Source organism: Phacochoerus africanus, chromosome 9, assembly GCF_016906955.1.
Source record: "Phacochoerus africanus isolate WHEZ1 chromosome 9, ROS_Pafr_v1, whole genome shotgun sequence".
Classification (NCBI taxonomy): domain Eukaryota; kingdom Metazoa; phylum Chordata; class Mammalia; order Artiodactyla; family Suidae; genus Phacochoerus; species Phacochoerus africanus.
Window position 1 is genome coordinate 125,695,437 of NC_062552.1, and position 19,494 is coordinate 125,714,930.

A 19,494-nucleotide genomic window follows, 5' to 3' on the forward strand; every position below is an offset into this window, starting at 1 on the left:
GCCTCCCGTCTGCCCGCCTGCCCTGTCCCCATCTGTTTCACAGAAGCCCTTGCTAAGTGAACAAAGGACAGCCCGGCTCACGCGCTCCCCTTTCCCGCGTCCTCTGCATTTGGCGGGTCCAGCCCTTCTCGGGACACTGATTGTGTCAACTCGGGCCTCGTCTCGGCCGCCCTGGCAGTGGGCACTGTGGCCCTTCCAGGCAGGGCGTGCCTCTGAGGTGCCAGCTCTGTGTGCTGGGTCCTTAATCCCTTCTCACTCCGGTCCTTCCGACAGCCTGTCCGCTGCCCACACGTGAGGAAGTGAGGCTCGCAGATGTTAAGCGGCAGGGCGCCAAGCCACACCACTGGGGCGGGGAGGGGATCGGGGCGAGGGTTCAGGCTCTTTGCCCAGTTGGGGTAGAAGCGGTGGCGGGACACGCGTGTTTTAGAGCTCTCTCCCCACAGCACCCAGGACCGAGGGGAAATAATTCTCAGTAGGTATCGGACAGTGAATAGAATTCTTGTTTCCACAGGAGCCCTTCTCTGGAAGATTGAGCAGAAATCCAACCGCGCCTTTGCTTGTGGAAAAGTGACCATCAAGGGGAAGCGCCACTGGTACGAAGCTCTGCCCCAGGCGGTGTTCGTGGCCCTGAGCGACGACACAGCCTGGATCATCAGGACAAACGGAGACCTGTACCTGCAGACAGGTGACTGGAGGCGGCCCTCCAGAGCCGGCCGGGGGGACGGCTTCTTCCAGCCCCGCCCTTGCTGGGGACGTGCTTAGAGACGGTGACTAGGAGGCTAGAAATCGATTCAAATTCAAACGCTTCTGGAAAGAGAGTATTGCCATTGGAATGTATTAGCAGTTCTCGACCACTGACTCAGATTCAACCCAGGGCAAATTTAGGGCTGGAATTAATAGAATTATTTAGCGAGGTTCAGAAACAATCTTATTCTCCTTAAGGCTAACCATTGCATAGCCCTTATCCTGCGGTATCAAATATTAAGAAGAAAGAATAACAGAGAAATGACGTTAGAATCATTTTTCCCTCTAACTTACGGCGGTTTTTTTCCCGCCAGGTCAGAGCCCTGCTTCTATATGCTGTGTTCACGTGGGTCAGGAAAAAACAGCAAGATAGAGTGTGCTCTAAATAGCAGCTGATCCTGTCCTAGGCAACTGCCCTGAGGGGACCTTTAGCTGCTAGAAGAGAGACAGTGGGACTTGTTTATTAAAAATAAACTGTAATGAGAGTCAGTGTTTTCCTACTGCCTGCAAAATGGGATACGGGTTTCCAAAAGCAGTGGGGTCTGTCAGTATCTGGAAGGGATTATGGGGCAGGAGTTCTTTCTCGGTTAAGAGGCCATATTGGCTTTATGTAAAGGTCAATCTTGTAACCGTTTAGCCTTGCTGGTGCCGAGGGAAAGTTTTCATCTCTGTTATGAGCCGTCTGCCAGGCCAGGCCTCTGCGATTGGAAGCCCGTGCGCATCTGGCTCGCTCTCAGATCTGGGAGAGCCGTGCATTCTCGAAGCTCTGCCTGAGTCCGGGGGCAGCCCTGCCAGCTTCTGGGCTGCCTGCCCACCCTGGTCTCTCCGGCCTGGTTCCCGTGTCTCCTTTGAAAGTGAGAAATAGGGAGTTCCCATCGTGGCTCAGTGGCTAACGAATCCAACTAGGAACCATGAGGTTGCAGGTTCAATCCCTGGCCTCGCTCAGTGGGTTAAGGATCCGGCGTTGTTGTGGCTGTGGTGTAGGCCAGCGGCTACAGCTCCAATTCGACCCCTAGCCCGGGAACTTCCATATGGCAAAAAGACAAAAAAGAAAAAAGAAAAGAAAAGAAAAGAAAGTGAGAAATAGCTAGAAAGACGTGCGTGTTCAGCTCCCAGGGATATCTGAGTTTGTTCCTGCTGCGTAAACAGGGTGCTGCTGGCCTGGGGGTGAGGGCACCTTAGGAATCACGGGGCAGTGGTTCAGACAAGCCCAAACCCCCACTCCTTCTGGGCTAGTGTCTCCGAGCTGGCCTGGGGTTTGGGATATAAGAAATCCAGTAGGTGACTCCTGCCGGGTTGTGTTCCGGAAATAGAGCCGAAGGCAGTGAGGCCCTGGGTGCTCCTGTGACCGGTCACGGCACCTGGGTCCCAGGCTGACTGCCCGTGCAGAGCTTCAGGTAACTACGGCTGTTGTGCCAGCTCCCTCAGGAGTGGCCTCTAAGCTCCTTAGACAGAGGTTTCAAAGAGGTGGGGGAAGGAGACCTGGCTGGGAGTTGGGGACCCTGAGCTCTGGCCCTCACCGTGCATCCAGGAAATGTGCCTTTTCATTTTACCAGGAGGCCTCACAGACCAGGTTGAAAGCAGGGAGAGGGGAGCCACTTTGTGGGAGGTGCTCTCCAGGGCACAGCTGAAGGCCTTGGTCCCTCTGGGTCCAGTGGCAGCTGAGGCTCCAAGGGCTGTGACTGCTAGCGCAGAAGGGCATCCCTGAGCAGCAGCTGCTCTTGGCCTGGGCCCTGCTGCCTTGGGGTCCGGCTGCTCTCCTGCACTGGGCTTTCATGTTCTTTGAGAATCTTTTTTTTTTTTTTGGCTGCACCCACAGTATAAAGTTCCTGGGCCAGGAATCAAACCCACACCACAGGAGTTCCCTATCGTGGCACAGCGAAAACGAATCTGACTAGTAACTATGAGGTTGCAGGTTCAATCCCTGGCCTTGCTCAGTGGGTTAAGGATCTGGCGTTGCTGTGAGCTGTGGTGTAGGTCACAGACACGGCTCAGATCCTGCATTGCTGTGGCTGTGGTGTAGGCTAGCCGCTGTAGCTCCGATTCGACCCCTAGCCCGGGAACCTCCCTATGCCACGGATACAGCCCTAAAAAGCCAAAAAACAAACCAAAAACATCCACACCACAGTTATAACCAGAGCCGTAGCAGTGACAACACTGGATCCTTAACCTGATGATCCACTAGGGACAGGAGTTTTTAGCTACTTTGAAACACCAGAGGATTCTGAATTGTTATCCCTCCAGTTTTCAAAGACCATCTAAAAACACTTCAGACAGATGTGATATTTAAGCACAGTTTAACCATGTTTTGTTGACTGGACCTTGAAAAGAGAGAGCACTTACTGTGAAAGAAGGTAGCAAAAAAGAAAAACAAGTGAAGAGCAGACTGAAAGTGAGCCTCCAAATCCTGATGGCGCGTCTTCGGGGGCCTCGTGTGCTTCTCCCGGCAGGTCTCAGCGTGGATCGCCCCTGCGCCAGGGCCGTAAAGATCGACTGTCCGTACCCACTGTCCCAGGTCACAGCCCGAAACAGCGTGGTGTGGGCGCTGACGGAGCAGAGAGCGCTCCTGTACCGGGAGGGCGTGAGCAGCTTCTGCCCCGAGGGGGAGCAGTGGAAATGTGACATTATCAGGTATCGGCGTCCTCTTTGCCCCAGCGCCTGTCCTCTGTCAGCTTGACTCCCCACAGGGGACCCAGGGGAGCCTGTCGCTGGGCAGAGCTGGTGCCCGGATGGCTTCGAGGTCACGGTGCTCTCTGGGGCCGGCAGAGCCCATTTCGGCGGCCCGACCTTGGAGACGCTCCGTGTTCCCCTCTGCCTGGCAGACGGGGTGTGGGGTCAGAGCTCCGCTGTCAAAATGCTGCTGCCCTCGTGTGTGACCTCGGGCACCACACGGCCTCGCGTCTCTCCCGATGGGCTTTGTGCAGAGCTGCCCAGGGTCACAGAGTTTGTTTAGAGTCTCAGATGACTTAGGGCCAAATATTTTTCTTTATTATCCACCTGGTCAGTTGGAATTAATCTCTGAATTGCAGTTTGATTACTTTCTTTTTCTTTTCTTTTTTTTAACTGGATCCTTAAGCCACTCCAGCTCAGATTCAGTCCCTGGCGAGGGAACTTTTTTATGCCACAGGTGTGGCCAAAAAAGGAAAAGAAAAAAAGAAAAATTCCTGACTGGTAGAAAGTAACCAAATAGGGAGTTCCCTGGTGGTCTCGTGGTTAGGATTCAGCACTTTCACCACTGCAGCCTGGGTTCAGTCCCCGTTCTGGGAACTGAGATCCCACATTAAGCCACTGTGCCAGCCCAGGGACCAAGGATCAAACCTGTGTGTGCCTCTGGATCATGAGCCCACCACAGCGGAGCTCCCTCTACCAGTTAAAATTTTAATTACAAAATTACTGTCAAATCATTTTGCTAGTATCAAATTATCAGTAGTCCTTGGAGAAATTAGATTAGGATATTCTTGGTTTGCATTGAGCAACCCAGTCAACTTGAGCGAGTAGCTGTTGTGAGCCAGGACCGTGCTGGGCTGGCTGTGTGAACGTGGCCAAGCCCTAGCCCTGCCCTCGCAAGGCTCCCGTCTGGGGGAGCCGTGTGCGCAGACCGCTGCCCGTCAGCACACGTGGTCCTAAGCCGGAGAGGGACACGCAGCCCTCAGGGCCCTCGTCTCCCCCTGCGGGGGTCAGGAAGGCACTGTGCCCAGCAGACCCGAAGCGATACCTAGAAGCTGCTGGGGCGTTGCCAGGCGGGGAGGGGGGAAGGCCTTCCTGCCCAGCCAGCAGGGCCTGGCACACTGGGGCTTCCGCGCACGTAGCTGGTGGAGGCAGGCGTGGCGCGGTGGCCGCTCGGGCCGCCTTCTCTGCATGGCTCCTCGCCTTGTCCCAGGTTCTCTTCTCCGAGGAGCTTCCCTACCTACCGTCCGGCCTCCGCGTGTCTCTCGGGTGCTGCCGCACCTCTGAAAGCTCTGTGTGGCACAGTCCCTCAGCTCAGGACTCCAGCGTCCTTCCTTGGAGCCTGTGGCCGGCCAGCCTGCACACACCGGGCGCCTCGAGCGAGGGCCTGACTCCCTGCTCTCTCTGCTTGCAGTGAAAGGCAAGCCTTGGAGCCCGTCTGCATTACGCTCGGGGGCCAGCAGACGCTGTGGGCCCTGGACATCCGGGGCAACCTGTGGTTCAGAACTGGCATCGTGTCCAAGAAGCCCCAAGGAGACGACGACCACTGGTGGCAGGTAGGTGCTCGGCCCCAGACCACGCGCCGGGGTGGCTCCAGCGGGCCCTGCTCGCCCTTTTACGGCCCCTCCTTCCCTTAAAGAGACTCGAGGTTGGAGCAAATGAGCAGGATTGGCCCGTACGGTTCGATGAGCCAGATTTTGCTGTGTTCGGGCACAGGAGACACATCCAGGGCTTTCATCACAGGGAGTAACTCGCAGAGCTCTTTTTGCTCAGATGTACAGGCTTTGTGTATGGACTTGTTTTTAATTGATGTTATTTAGAGATTTATCATGTATATGCTGAATAAACCCAGCGACATCCATTCAAGATATAGGTAATGACGTGTTTAATTCCAGGGAACCAACAGATTAGACAATGGGTGTGACACACCCAACCCACAATTAAAATTCCCTCTCCCTGCGTGTTCAAAAGGCCTCAGTAAATGGTGTTCCAACAGAGAAAGGGGAGTTTTCCCACACACTTCCAGGGAAGTAAACACTTGGAGAACTAGTGAGGTATAATCAAGTCCCTCCCCTGCCACCAGCCGGCGTGGAGAGCGCCCACAGCCCCAGGGTGGCAGCAGGACTGTGTCACCATGGGCTGCCTTGTGCAAGGCAGCTCTTCCGGGTGAGGATATGGAAAAGTAAGTTGTATTTTTTTGTTTTTAGGGATTTTTTTTGTTTCGGTTTTTTGGGGCCACACCCACAGCATATGGAAGTTCCCAAGCTAGGGGTCGAATCGGAGCTGCAGCTGCCAGCCTGCACCACAGCCCCAGCCACGCCAGATCTGAGCCATGTGTGCGACCTACAGCACAGCTCGTGGCAACACTGGATTCTTAACCCACTGAGCGAGGCCAGGGATCGAATCTGCGTCCTCACGATGCTAGTCGGGTCCACTAACCACTGAGCCACGACGGGAACTCCAAGTAAGTTGTGTTTGCTCTTCTTTTTATTTTTATTTCTTAACTTTATAGCCGCACCCACGGCATTTGGAAGTTCCCAGGCCAGGGATTGAATCCAGCCTATGCCACAGCTGTGGCAACACCAGATCTTTTAACCCACTGTGCTGGGCCCGGGATCAAACCTACACCTGTGTAGCAGCCTGGGCTGTGGCAGTTGGATTCTTAACTCCAGTTTTTCTGGCCTTTTTTTTTTCCTTTTTTTTTCTTTTGGCCACAACTGTGGCATGCATAAGTTCCTAGGCCAGAGATTAAACCAGAGCCCACAGCGGTGACAATGCCAGATCCTTTACCCACTGAGCCACCAGTGAACTTACTCTTTGATAAATATGTTATATATATATATACTCTTTGATAAGTATTACATAAATATATTCATATATTTTTATATATATTCATATATATTTATGTGTATATATAATTCCATATGCCATATACTATTTGAAAAGTTATAAAGGAGTTCCCATTGTGGCTCAGCGGGTTGCAAACCCAACTGGTATCCATGAGGACACAGGTTTGATTCCTGACCTCAGTCAGTGGGTTAATGATCTGGCGTTGCCATGAGCTGTAGGTCGCAGACGTGGCTCAGATCCCCCCTTGCTGTGGCTGTGGCGTAGGCCTGCAGCCGCAGCTCTGATTTGACCCCTAGCCTGGGAACTTCCAAAAAAGAAAAAGGAAATTTATACAGATGCTTCACTGAGTGAGGCCAGGGATTGAACCCACATCCTCATGGGTATTAGTTTCTCAACCTGCCGAGCCACAATGGGAGCTCCTAAATATCATTTTATCTAAATATTCAGAACATTACCTTCAGAGAAATTTAATTTGACAGAATCATGGCTGAGGTGTTTGGAAGCAGAGTTATTTTAATTACGATGAGATTGGTTTCTCTGCAGTGCTAGAGCCAGTGTTATGTTTGGCTGTTAAACCTCTTTTTTAAATTCGCATCCTGCTTATCTGCAGCTCTTGAGTGCCAGGACTGTCTGTCACAGGCTTCTTGTGGGAGGGCAGAGCCTCCGAGCTGTCACCCGGCAGCACGGCCGTGGGCCACGGGCTCCTTGCCAGCCGGGTCGGCGGTGTGCTGGGCCGCCCGCAGCAGGGCCTCAGGGTCCCGACGTGGAAATGCCATTTGCTCCTGGTCTGTCGGGCCCTTTCACAGATAAGAAAGGGCAGTATTCGTACATGTAATGACGTGCTGATTTTTGCAATAGTTTCCTTTTGTTTTTCATACCTCAAGCGCCCAATCATAAACGAGGTCACGTTCCCTCAGCCTTCCCTGTGCCCGGCCTGGGAGTGTGGCCGGCACGAGGCCGTCCTTGGAGGAGGGCCGAGTTGGATTTTGACCTGTCTTAGACCTTGCCTCAACCAGAGCTGCCCAGCAAGGGAGAGGTTTGCCTGGAGGGCAGCGCCCTGGAGAAGTGCCTTTCAGGAAAGCGTTTCTCGAAGCTGAGCCTGACGCACGCCTAGGCCAGTCTGTGCTGCTGTGCTGGCACAGTTATGAACAGTCCCAGTTTAAGTCAATTGCTTCATTACCCTACTTACATACTTTTTTTCCAACCCACATTGTGAATCTGAATATTGTACACACTTGCCCATTGGAAATACCGGAATTTAAAAGCAAAATAGGAATTCTGTCATGGCGCAGCGGAAGCAAATCCGACTAGGAACCATGAGGTTGCGGATTTGATCCCTGGCCTTGCTCAGTGGGTTAAGGATCCAGCGTTACCATGAGCTGTGGCTTGGGTCCCGCATTGCTATGGCTGTGGCGTAGGCCAGCCGCTGTAGCTCCCGACTTGACCCCTAGCCTGGGCATCTCCATGTGCCAAGGGTGGGCCCTAAAAAGCAAAAAAAAAGGAGGGGGGCAAAATAACCTGGGGTTCCCTTGTGGCTCAGCAGGTTAAGGATCGGAGTTGTCACTGCTGTGGCTCTGGTTACAGCTGTGGTGTGGGCATGGCCAAAAAAAACCCTCTCTTACTGATTCGAATGGAAGCCTTACAGGGTGCGTGGGGTGATACTAATCACAGAGATATTACACGCTCGTCGTAGCAGACCCGAGCAGTGTTAAAGTGTGCAAAGTGAGAGGTGAGCGTCTGCCGGCCCCCTGTGCCTGCCCCTCTGCACGTGGGCGGCCCGCTGCACCGCATGCTCACACGCACGAGCACGCGCACACGAGTGTTCGGGTGTGTGGTGGGCGGGGCCAGGGCCTCCTGTCTCGGGCAGTGGGCACGCGGAAGGCGCTGTAACTGCACTGAGAGCAGGGCGTCTGCCTGGCCCCCCCTCCAGGTGAGCATCACAGACTACGTGGTATTCGACCAGTGCAGCTTGTTCCAGACCATAATCCACGCCACACACTCGGTGGCCACAGCGGCCCAGGTACCTGTCGAAAAGGTGGCGGATAAACTGCGCACGGCGTTTTGGTCTCAGCAGCTTCAGTGCCAGCCGAGCCTGCTCGGGGTCAACAGCAGTGGCGTCTGGATCTCCTCTGGCAAGAACGAATTCCATGTGGCTAAGGGAAGTCTCGTCGGTAGGTGAACTACTTTCATTCCCCCATCGGCTCTAAGGCAGCTTCACTTTAAAGCCAGCCCTTAAGGAAAAGCTTTAGGATCTCAACCTGAAAAGATAGTTTAGTGCCAATAGTATTTTCATACCGGAGGCATTCTGGGAGTTCTCATCACGGCTCAGCGGCAACAAGCCCAGCCGGGATCCCTGAGGACGCGGGTTTAGTCACTGGCCTCACTCAGTGGGTTAAGGATCCAGCGTTGCCGTGAGCTGTGGTGTAGGTAGCAGATGTGGCTCGGATCTGATGTAGCTGTGGCTGTGGCTGTGGCGCAGGCCGGCAGCTGCAGCTCCCATTCAACCCCTAGCCTGGGAACCTCCATATGCCACAGGTGCGGCCCTAAAAAAAAAAAAAAAAAGATAATGGAGGCATTGTTTATGCTTTGTGTTGCTCCTTTTTAAAATCTGAATACCAGTGTCTGGATAGTGTGTGATCTATTTCCACTAGGAACCTAATAGGAGAAGAATGCATGGAATTCATTTTTATGTTAATAATTTCCATTTAAATGAAAACATCCTCCCAGACCTAGCACGTCTGGAGTCTAGTAAGACCACAGTCCATTTCTTAGAGGGACAGTCACGGCACAGTTGGGAACCCGGGCTCTGGCCAGATCTGTGCGTGTGCGTGGAGTCCACCTTGACCTCGTCTGTGCGGGTGGGCTTTCTCCAGCCCTCCTCCCCCAGGCCTGGGCGACGGTGGCTCGGCCTCTTGTGGTTCAGAGCAGCAAGGGGCTGATTCCTGCCGGCTGGCTGGGGTCTCCTCCCAGCGTTGAGGACACTCTGGAACTAGCCGTAAGCGGGTCCCGAGGACCAGTTGGCGTCTAGAGCTCAAGCTCCAGCGTGGATTCTCTTTCTTTTACACCATCTCCCCACTCTTCTTTGTAGGCACTTACTGGAATAACGTTGTTCCCCGTGGGACGGCCTCTGCAACAAAATGGGCCTTTGTGCTGGCTTCCACCGCTCCCACCAAGGAAGGTCGGTTAGGAACCATCATCCCTGTGCATGGGTTGCCATTCGAACAGCTCAAACCAGGGTCTGACTGTGGCCTGGTTGGGGCGGGCGTGGCATTGGCCGCCAGAGGCTGGCATGGCGGTGTCACAGGCCGGCAGCCCTCATTGGCTGAGCGAGGGCCCCCGAAGCTGGCCAGGCCTGCCCAGGAGAGGGGGTCTAGTGTGAGCCGAGTGGGTCTAAGGGCGAGGCGTCCTTCTGAAGCAGGGGGGCCTAGGGTGGCCGCTGTGTCAGCAGCTGGGGACTTCCATGTCGCGGGGGCCACAGCACGGGCCTAGTGGGCACCAGGCTTGCCTGGTGCCCCCCCTTCTGCTGTGGTTTCTGTCAGCTCCTCACAGGCCCTTCTGTCTGGTTCACAGCCTCAACCGACCTCCCACTCCACTCAGGGCTCACAGCTGCTCCCGCAGCCTGGGGTTTGGAGCCAGGAGAAGCGATGCAACTGCCCGTGGGCCGGGAGCAGAAGCCTCCTCCTGGGATTGCACTGAGGGTCCCATGAGAAGGCACCCTGAGGCTGGTTTAGAGGAAGAGTCGGTGGGTTCGAGTCCCGAGCCCTCTAGGACTGGCTAGCTCAGTGCAGTGAGAGGCCGCCTTATCAGGCCGTTCTGCCTGCAGTTCTGAAGAGTAAGCTCTGAAAACCACAGCGTATTTCCTGAGTGGGGCGTAAATTCATTTGGCAGCAAAACCTGACCTGAAGTGACGCTAGGCTCCCCCAGTCTTTGTTCATCCTGCTGATTGTGACAGGGACACGCTCTGCTGCAGGAATGTCATCGCACTTCAAGAGGGTGGGGGGTGCAGCCCGGCGTCGGGGCTGTTTTTTAAATATATGACAAGCCCATTACCTTAGGTTTTCAAAATTCAAAATATCTTGAATTCCAAACCATTTCAGGCCCCAAGTTTTAGATAATACTTTAGATAATACATTGGACTGAGGTTTTAACTTCCCCAAGGGTGGTTTACATTTTAAACTGACTTAAACCTAAAGGACTCAGGGAGTTCCTGCTGTGGTGCAGCAGGTTAAGGACCCGGCGTTGTCACTGCAGTGCCTCAAGTCGCTGCTGTGGCACGAATTCGGTCCCTGGCCCAGGAACTTCCACAGGCCACAGTTGCAGCCAAAAAAGAGAAAAGACATCCCAGCTCCCCAGCCTTGTCCGGCAGCCGCCTCCCCAGGCTGGGAAACCACCCCGCCCTGCTGCCCCCCCCGCCGCCCCATACCAGCCTTACTCCCCCAGGACATGGGTGAACACACCACATTAAAGATGTCTCAGTTCAGGAGTTCCCGTCGTGGCGCAGTGGTTAACGAGTCCGACTAGGAACCATGAGGTTGCGGGTTCGGTCCCTGCCCTTGCTCAGTGGGTTAAGGATCCGGCGTTGCCGTGAGCTGTGGTGTAGGTTGCAGACGCGGCTCGGATCCCGCGTTGCTGTGGCTCTGGCGTAGGCCGGTGGCTACAGCTCCCATTAGACCCCTAGCCAGGGAACCTCCATATGCCTCGGAAGCGGCCCAAAAAATAGCAAAAAGACAAAAAAAAAAAAAGATGTCTCAGTTCATTAGAAAACGTACAAGGTCAGGGCCGCTGAGCTCACGCTGTAGCCTCCGTGAAATCGCAGAAGCCCTGCTGGCTCCCACTTTAGAGTGTCTTGGGCTTGTCTCTGCAGCTGGCTGCTCACGGTGTCTCCTGCCCCGTGGCATCCGGCCGTGCAGCAGGGACAAGTGGGAGCCGGGCCCCCCGTGACCCCCGCCAACTCTTCTACAGGAAGCTCCCTGTGGCTGAGCCAGAGCAGCAAGGACCTGTACAGCATCAGCGCCCAGCACGCCTGGTCCCGCCCGTCCACCGTGCAGCTGCCTCCCGATGCCGAGATGAGGGCCTACGCTGCCTGCCAAGACGCCCTGTGGGCCCTGGACAGCCTGGGCCAGGTGTTCATCAGGACGCTGTCCAGGAGCTGCCCCACGGGCATGCACTGGACGAGGCTGGACCTTTCCCAGCTAGGTATGGCCAGCGTCACCCAGTTCCCGGGGCCCTGTTCGGCGTGCATGAATCCTTGTATGACAGTGGCTGGGTCTCAGGACACTGATTCGCTGGCCGCTCTTGCAGCTGCCAGGGCTTCTTAGTTCTGTGGTGAGCGTCACTTCGCTGCCCTGTACGGGGCAGTGTTTTCAGGGTCCTGAAGGAGCACATTCTTGGAGAAAGTTGCGGGTCAGACCTGCTGGAGGAACCACTGTTGATGCAGCTGCCTCTGCTGCTCCGCCTGAAGCCCTTTGCGTCTGGAAGAGCCAGGGTGAGCGGCCCGTTTCCCTGGCTCCTCCACGGCTGGGGTGGTACCCAGCGGGCCAGGGCTGGACCAAGGAGGGCATGTGTCTCCTGCTGCCGCCCTTCTCCGTCTCCCCTCACGGGTGCCGAGCCCGCAAGTCACCTGATGCCGTGTAAGAGCAGTTCCCTCCTAGTCCATGAAACAAGTCACAGAGGGAGCCCACAGCAGGAGGCTGTCCCCTGGCGGGAGAGACTCCGTGGGGCTGGCTTGTCCGAAGGCAGAGGCTGCACCAGGCAGCTCCAGAGGGTCCCTGTGAGCCCTGGCGTCCTCCCTTGCCCAGGGGTCCCACCCTGGTGAACGGACAGCCAGTGTTCCATCCCTGATTGCAGGCGTTTCATGTCTGATGGTGAACCTCGTGTACTCACTTTAAAAAAAAAAGGCCAAAACAAGGAGCGAGGGGCAGGCCGCCTCCCTTGCAGCCCCGCCGGCTCTCCAGCTGACGGCCTCTCCCCGTCCCGTGATGTGCCCACCCCACGCCATTCCCCTGCCCAGCGAGGCCCCCAGTCATGACCCAGTTTAGCCAAAGAAGCAGGTTAGTTCTCGACTAAAGAACAGGCCCTGTTCCCCAGCTCAGAAGAGTCCAGGGTCATTCTGATTACTTGGCTTTTGGCCTCACCCCCTGTGTTTGAACCTAATCCCAGCGCCTGGAGGGCCGGTCACGGTCCAGCTTTTGAGAGTGTTTGCCAGCCGTCGTTACTGACAGTGACGGCCCAGAGGCTGCGCTGGTCACGGCCCCGACTGCTGACTCTAGGCGACCCTCCTCCCTGCCCCGTCAGCCCTTCCTTGATGCAGAGGTCCTGCTGGCCTGATTGGGAGCTTCTAGGGGAGAAAGGCCAGGGCGCGGTGTGTGATCCTGGGGGGCAGGAGGCCGTGCTCTCGCAGCACCCGGATCGGGAGCCAGGAGCCACGCTCGGCCCGGCCCCTCTCCGCAGCGGGCCGATGCACGGCAGGGGCTGCGGCCGGGCTTCCCTTCCAGCTCGCTGAGGCACCCGTCTGGGTTCCTCTGGGGTCGGTGGCCGTCCTTTGGAGGGGAGAAGCTTCGCTTTGGCGGGAATGAGTCTCCAGTCAGAGCGGGAGGCGGACGGAACAGGACTGTCCTGAGCTCCAGACAAGCTCTGACCCTCCAGAAGCACCTGCGGCGGAGGCCTGCTGGGGCTGGGGCTGGGGCCGGGGCAGGAGCAGGGGAGCAGCAGGCTTTCTCGGAGCCGCCTGCCCTCATGCCTGCAGAATTGTCTGGAACGGTTTATACAGACAGCGGGCACCAGGTGGTCAGGCAGAAGGGCAGGGACTCGGGGCAGAGGCGGGGCAGAGCAGCTGCAGCCGTGCTGGCCGTATGCGGGGCTGGGCCCTGGGTGGACTGCAGGGCTACCGTCTCACCTTTCTAAGGGAACAGCAGCCCCCACCCCGGAGAGATGCTGCAGGTAAGCCACCCTGTGTAAGCCATGTGAGCCGGCTCAGGCAGGCGGGACGTGCCGAACGCTGCCTAACTGTCAGGCTCTTGGGGGGCGCTGGCCCGGGTCTGACCCTGCTGCTGGGGACATTGACCCGAAGCTGCCTGTCTTAGTCTTTACCCTGCTCCGGGCCTCGGCTCTTACTTACCTGAGTTACTGGTGATACTGAGATGATGGCTGAAAACCCCGTTCACCCTTTTCTGAGCATCCTGGGAGAATGCAGCAAGTCTGGAGTTGGCGCAGCAGGAGGGGTGCCAGCCTTCCGCTATGCCAGGGTCAGGTGCCGCAAAAGGCAGGTGGAGGCCCCAGCTGTCCTGGTGTTGGCACTCTCCAGGATGGTCTGTGTAGCCTGTAGGACAAACCGGGAATTAAGGGGTTTTTTTAAATAGGGGTTCCCTATCTTTATGAAGGGATGCAGATTTTGAGTTCAGGTATGCGCTCCCTGCCCAGAACCCCACAAGAGAGTGTCTGTGACGGGCTGTGTCAGCAGGCAGCGTGTGGCTGACTGTCGTGAACAGGAGGTGTGGTAGCAGGTAAGCAGGTGCTGCCTTGCTTACTCACCTGGGCTTGGCTGTGATGCTTCGTCGTTCCTTCCAAAGCTGGAGGTGGTAGTGCTCGCAGCAGGGAGCAGGGGGGGAACCGCCTTTTCAAGACTTGGCTCTGCCTTGGAGGGCTCTGTCCAACAGCGGACTTCTCGTTCCTAAATGCACTCCTTTTTTTTTTGAATTCCAATATTATATTTTCTTCAGGTATACAATACAGTGATTTGATATTTTATAGATCATGTGCCGTACAGTTATTATAAAACACTGACTACATTCCCTGTGCTATACATTTCATCTTTGTAATTATTTCATAATTTTTCCCCCACTCCCGTCTCGTAACCACTAGTGGTTCTCTGTATCTGAGAATATTTCTGTTTTGTTAATTCATTCATGCATCTTGTTTATTTTTATTTCTATTTATTTATTTATTTTTGTCTTTTTGCCATTTCTAGGGCCGCTCCCATGGCATATGGAGGTTCCCAGGCTAGGGGTCGAATCGGAGCTGTAGCCGCAGGCCTACGCCAGAGCCACAGCAACGCGGGATCTGAGCTGAGTCTGCAACCTACACCACAGCTCACAGCAATTCTGGATCCCCAACCCACTGAGCGGGGCCAGGGATTGAACCTGCATCTTCATGGATACTAGTCGGATTTGTTTCCACTGCACCACAAGGGGAAGTCCAGATGGTCCTATTTTTAATTCTTGCAGAAACTCCATACTGTTTTCCCTAGTGGCTGCACCAGTTTAAATTCTTACCAACAGGGCAAGAGGGTTCCTTTTTCTCTACATCCTTGTCAACACTTGGTATTTGTTGTCTTTTTGATGATAGCTATTCTGATGGGTATGAAGTGATAGCTCATTGTGGGTTTTTGGGTTTGTGGGGTTTTTTTTGGTTTGCTTTTGTTTTTTTGTTTTGGTTTGGTTTCGGCTTTTTAGGGCCGCACCTGTGGCATATGGAGGTTCCCAGGCTAGGGGTCCAATCATAGCTACTTGCTGGCCTACACCACAACCACAGCAACACGGGATCCCAGCCACATCTGCAACCTGCACTGCAGTTCACGGCAACACCTGATCCTTAACCCACTGAGCAAGGCCAGAGATCAAACCCACATGCTCACGGACGCTAGTTGGATTTGTTTCCGCTGCTGTGGTTTTGAGTTGCATTTCCCTGATGCTTAGTGATGTGAGAATCTTTCCTGTGCCTGTTGGCCATCTGCATGTCTTCTTTGGAAAGATGCCCACTCAGGCCCTCTGCCCATTTTTCAGTTGGATTCTTTGCTTTTTGATACTGAGTTATGTGCGTTCTTTGTGTAGTTTTGGTATTAACCCCTTGTTGGATGTATCATTTGCATACATGTTCCATAGGCTTGTCTTTTCATTTTGTTGATGGCCCCAAATGTCCTCTTTTTCCTGACTGCACCCCTCTGCTCGCACTGATTCCTGCTGGAAAGGCAGGATCCTCTCTGGCTGTTGGAGCTTCCCTGCTGGCCAGTGTGCTCAGCGGGGTCTCCTCCTTCCGCCCAGGTCTCCTGGGCTGTCTTCTGCTCTGCTGCCCTCCCTTCACGGCCAGGGCTAGTGTCCCCTGAACACCTGCACTGCTGCACAACCACGTCATGGCTGCAGGTGTGCTCGCCTCCCAGCACCACTGCCTGAGCTCTTCCTAAAGCTCAGGGGCTCTATCCTCAAGGTTTAGTGGCTCCAAGGCCCTCGAATTGAGTGCCAGTCTTTGGGTGGCGGCAGCGCCCTGACAGCCCAGCCCAGCCCCCCACGGTCTCCAGCCACGAACCCTTCATGCTGGGGCCTGCCCCTCTTCCCACGGCCTCATGTCCTCCCTGCTCTTCCCGTCCCTCCGTCAGCATCTCCGTCGTGGTGCATCTCCTGAGCATCCTGCTCCTACTCTGTCCCAGCCATCAGTCGGCCTGACCCGAGAGGCGTTGACACGCAGGGGCTGGCGGTGGAGGGCTCTGCAGGCAGGGCCTCGAGCTTTGCCATACCCGCGCTCGGCAGGAGAGGAGCCGGTTGGAGCAGCGTCGTTCTTTGTGGCTGCATTTCTAAGTGATGCTGGGGTTGTGCGTTTTGACTCCTTGTTACTGATACTCACAGATAAAGCTGCCTGCCCCGCAGGGACGGGGCTCTTTCCCCGTCATCCACGAGTCCAGCTCCGAGGTGCCACCTGCCTGCCCAGGGGCTGAAGCAGGAGGTGTTGGGCTCATCACAGCTGCTCGGGGATGAGGTTCACCTGCTCCTCTCCTCTGCCCTGGCCTCTTGCTCACGAGTGTTCTGAGCCGAAGACGAGGAGCGGAAGCCGTCTTCCCACTGCCGACAGCGTGGTCTGGACTCCCTCACGCCGGCAGTGACCTTGGGCAGCTCCAAGTCATGGAAAGTCCGGAACGTCACCAGTCTTCACACGGCAAGCAGAAATTTCCGTTTCAAGGACGGCTTTAGCCAAGTATCTCTTTTCTGCCCCTGTACAAATTACCAAGTCAGCTGCTGCTCTGAGATTAAATTAAGAGAATTCTTCAATGAAGTATCTAGTTACTGAACCCGTTTGTATAGACTGAATATGGAATTTTGTGGTTTATGGCAGTCCTAGTTTTTGGAAGAAAATTTGCATCATTTAGCAGACATTTAAGATGCTCATAACATTTCTAATGCACATACGTATGCATGTGTCAGGCACTGGAATGTTTAGCAAACTAATGCAACTTGTAGTTTATCTGGTCACAGCATTTAATGAAGAAATATTCAGTGTCAGTTCATGCCTTTAGGTAACAAATAGGATTACATTATGTAGTAATTTATGCGGAGAAGTGTTTTATAAATAACAAAATACGAGATAAATGCCACCCACTTCTTGTTCTAAAATGTATGTTTAAAAAGCAATGCTAGGGGAGTTCCCTGGTGGCCTAATGGTCAGGATTTGGTGCTTTCACTGCTGCGACCCAGGTTCCCTGGTCTGGGAACTGAGATCCCACATCAGCAACCTTAAAGGAAAAATATCTAATCTGTTGAATAAAGTAATTAAAACTTTTTTGGGGGAGGGGGAATAAAATGGGAGGCAGCGTGTCTGCCTTAGATTAGTTTTTTTTGTTTGGTTGGTTTTTTTTGTCTTTTTGCCTTTTTCTTTTTTTTTGTTGTTGTTGTTGTTGCTATTTTTTGGGCCGCTCCCGCAGCATATGGAGGTTCCCAGGCTAGGGGTTGAATTGGAGCTGGAGCCACCGGCCTACGCCAGAGCCACAGCAAAGTGGGATCCGAGCCACGTCTGCAACCTACACCACAGCTCACGGCAACGCCGGATCCTTAACCCACTGAGCAAGGGCAGGGACCGAACCCGCAACCTCATGGTTCCTAGTCGGATTCGTCAACCACTGCGCCACCACGGGAACTCCCGGATTAGTATTATTGCCACTGTGGGCTCCAGCTTTTGTTGACTTAGCTCAGGCAACGTGGCCTTCTGCCCCCACACAGTTGGCTCTCTCCCCATCAGTCTTTTCGGGCTGTTGTGTTGGTGTCCCCTCGCCGCCCCCCCCCCCCCGCCCCTGCAACGCCAGCAGCTTTCTGATCCTGCGGGGTGCTCTGCAGCTCCACCGTCGTGGTCACTGCAGCAGGGGACAGCTGACAGGCCCTCTCGCCAGCTCTCTCACACCTCAGTCCAGAAGCGAGGTCACTTCTGCTCACAGCCCAGTGTCCTTAACCCCTAGGGCCAGCAAGGGCGGTGGGTTCCTGCACGTGCACTCAGTGGGGGGACACAGCCCCTGGGAGGCCCTCCATCAAGTGTTTGCCTCTTTGACCTGTGTCAAAACACAGGTCAAATTTTTAAAACATTTTTATGGCTGCACCATGACATATGGAACTTCCCAGGCCAGGGATTGAATCTGAGCTACAGTTGCTACCTGTACCGTAGCTGTGGCAATGCCAGATCCTTTAACCTACTGTGCCAAGCCAGGGATCGAACCTTTTTTTTTTTTTTTGTCTTTTTAGGGCCACACTTGCAGCATATGGAGGTTCCCAGGCTAGGGGTCCAATCAGAGCTACAGCTGCCAGCCTACACCACAGCCACAGCAGTGCCAGATCCGAGCTGCATCTTCAACCTACACCACAGCTTACAGCAATGCCGGACCCTTAACCCACTGAGCGAGGCCAGGGATCGAACCCGCAACCTCATGGTTCCTAGTCAGATTCGTTTCCACCACGCCACGATGGGAACTCTTTTTTTTTTTTTTTCCTACAGTGGGATTCTTAACGCCCTGCGCCACAGCGGGAGCTCCAGAGATCTTTTCTATGTGGTGTTAGAGGTCTAGGATGTCTGTCTACTCCATGGTAAGAGTTTTCAAGCACACCGTAAGGGGAATCATTGTCTTTAGGACACGTCCAGAGGGTACCCAGAGGCTTCCAGCAGTGCTGGGTTAGTGCTTTTAAGCCAAACGCACCTGCACGCTTTCCTGGTCACAGGACCCGTGCCTGTACATTTTGGCGCAGACGCACGGGCCGTCATCGGATGCCGGCGGCACCCGTGTGGGGTGGCCGAGGGCAGCACTGCCAGGGACTGTGGCTGCCCCACCTCGTCTCTGTTTTAAAGTCACGATGACTCATCCTCTTACGTAGTCATCAGACGACAAACCGCCCAACTTGAAAAATGGGCAGAAGGCTTGACAGGTACTTCACAGAAGAAGATGTACAGGTGCTGCGTAAGCACGTGGAAAGACTCGGCATCATTCATTCTCGGGGGAAATGCAGACTAAAACCACGCCAAGATGCCACTTTACGCCCCCACCCCCACCCCCGGGGAATGGCTGATGCGGAGGAGATGCCAACAGGGATGCTGCTGAGGGCGTGAATCGTGCCCGTGACTCGGGGGCTGGCGGTTTCCGTCCGAGTTGAACTCTCCTGAGTGTCGTCCAGGAGGCGCCGCGCGCGTGTTCACAGCAAAGTCTTCCGCAAGTGATTCCCGCAGCCTTGCTCCTCGGTGGGGGGGACCCTCCGAATGTCCTTCTGTTGGAGGAGCGGCCTGTGGTGTGTCCATGCAGTGGCACAGTGCCCACAACGAAAGGGTCTCCCGCCAGGCCCGGGGCCCACACCCCCGAGATGCTGTTTCTGGGAGCGTCCAGACCAGGCTGAGCTCATCTTGGTGATAGAAATCAGAGGAGTGGTGGCCTCGGGGCAGAGGGGGCCGAAGGGGCCCGAGGGAACTTTCCGGTGGAATGAAAACGTTCCGTAACTTGATGGGGCAGGGCTTTCCCAGGCATAGCCACTTGTCAGAACGGGTGGAACTGAACACGGGACGCGAAGGGGTCGGACTGGCTTGGGTTCAGACCCCCGTCCACCCTTGGCCTCCTTGCAGACCCCTTGTGTCTGAGCCCTGAGGCCTCGTGTGGGGACCGGGGCCGTGATAGCCACGCATCGTCGTTGCTGGGTTCAGGTTCAGGAGCTGCTGGCCGGTGCTGTTTTTCCGGGTGGACCATCAATCAAATGTAGTTTCTCTTTAGAGACTCCTCCCTTTTCCTTTCTTCCTAAAATTGGTTTAATCAACAAGGAGAAATGGGAAAAGGAAAACGAAGATTCTGGGAGGCTAAGTCTGAATTCTAATTAAGATCACGCTTACCCATGCGGGTGAATTCCCTTGTCCCGAATCAGGATGACCTCGATTCGCTGGTCCCAGTCCCGTACCTGATGCAGCGAATGGTCGGGCCCGCCCGGACACCTTCACTCCCCGTGCTCG

The 19,494-nt window shown here is 55.0% G+C and overlaps 1 protein-coding gene across 4 annotated transcripts in view; it reads left to right on the forward strand.

Annotated features, from left to right (window-relative positions):
• TECPR2 (tectonin beta-propeller repeat containing 2) overlaps window positions 1-19,494 on the forward strand; it is a 102,831-nt gene that overhangs the window by 61,724 nt on the left and 21,613 nt on the right. For all 4 annotated transcript variants that reach the window (XM_047795861.1, XM_047795863.1, XM_047795862.1 and 1 more), the window contains 6 exons: window positions 512-685; window positions 3,195-3,375; window positions 4,826-4,967; window positions 8,192-8,432; window positions 9,350-9,439; window positions 11,224-11,457. In XM_047795861.1, the coding sequence (XP_047651817.1) occupies window positions 512-685; window positions 3,195-3,375; window positions 4,826-4,967; window positions 8,192-8,432; window positions 9,350-9,439; window positions 11,224-11,457 (1,062 nt within the window). The remainder of the gene's footprint in view (window positions 1-511; window positions 686-3,194; window positions 3,376-4,825; window positions 4,968-8,191; window positions 8,433-9,349; window positions 9,440-11,223; window positions 11,458-19,494) is intronic.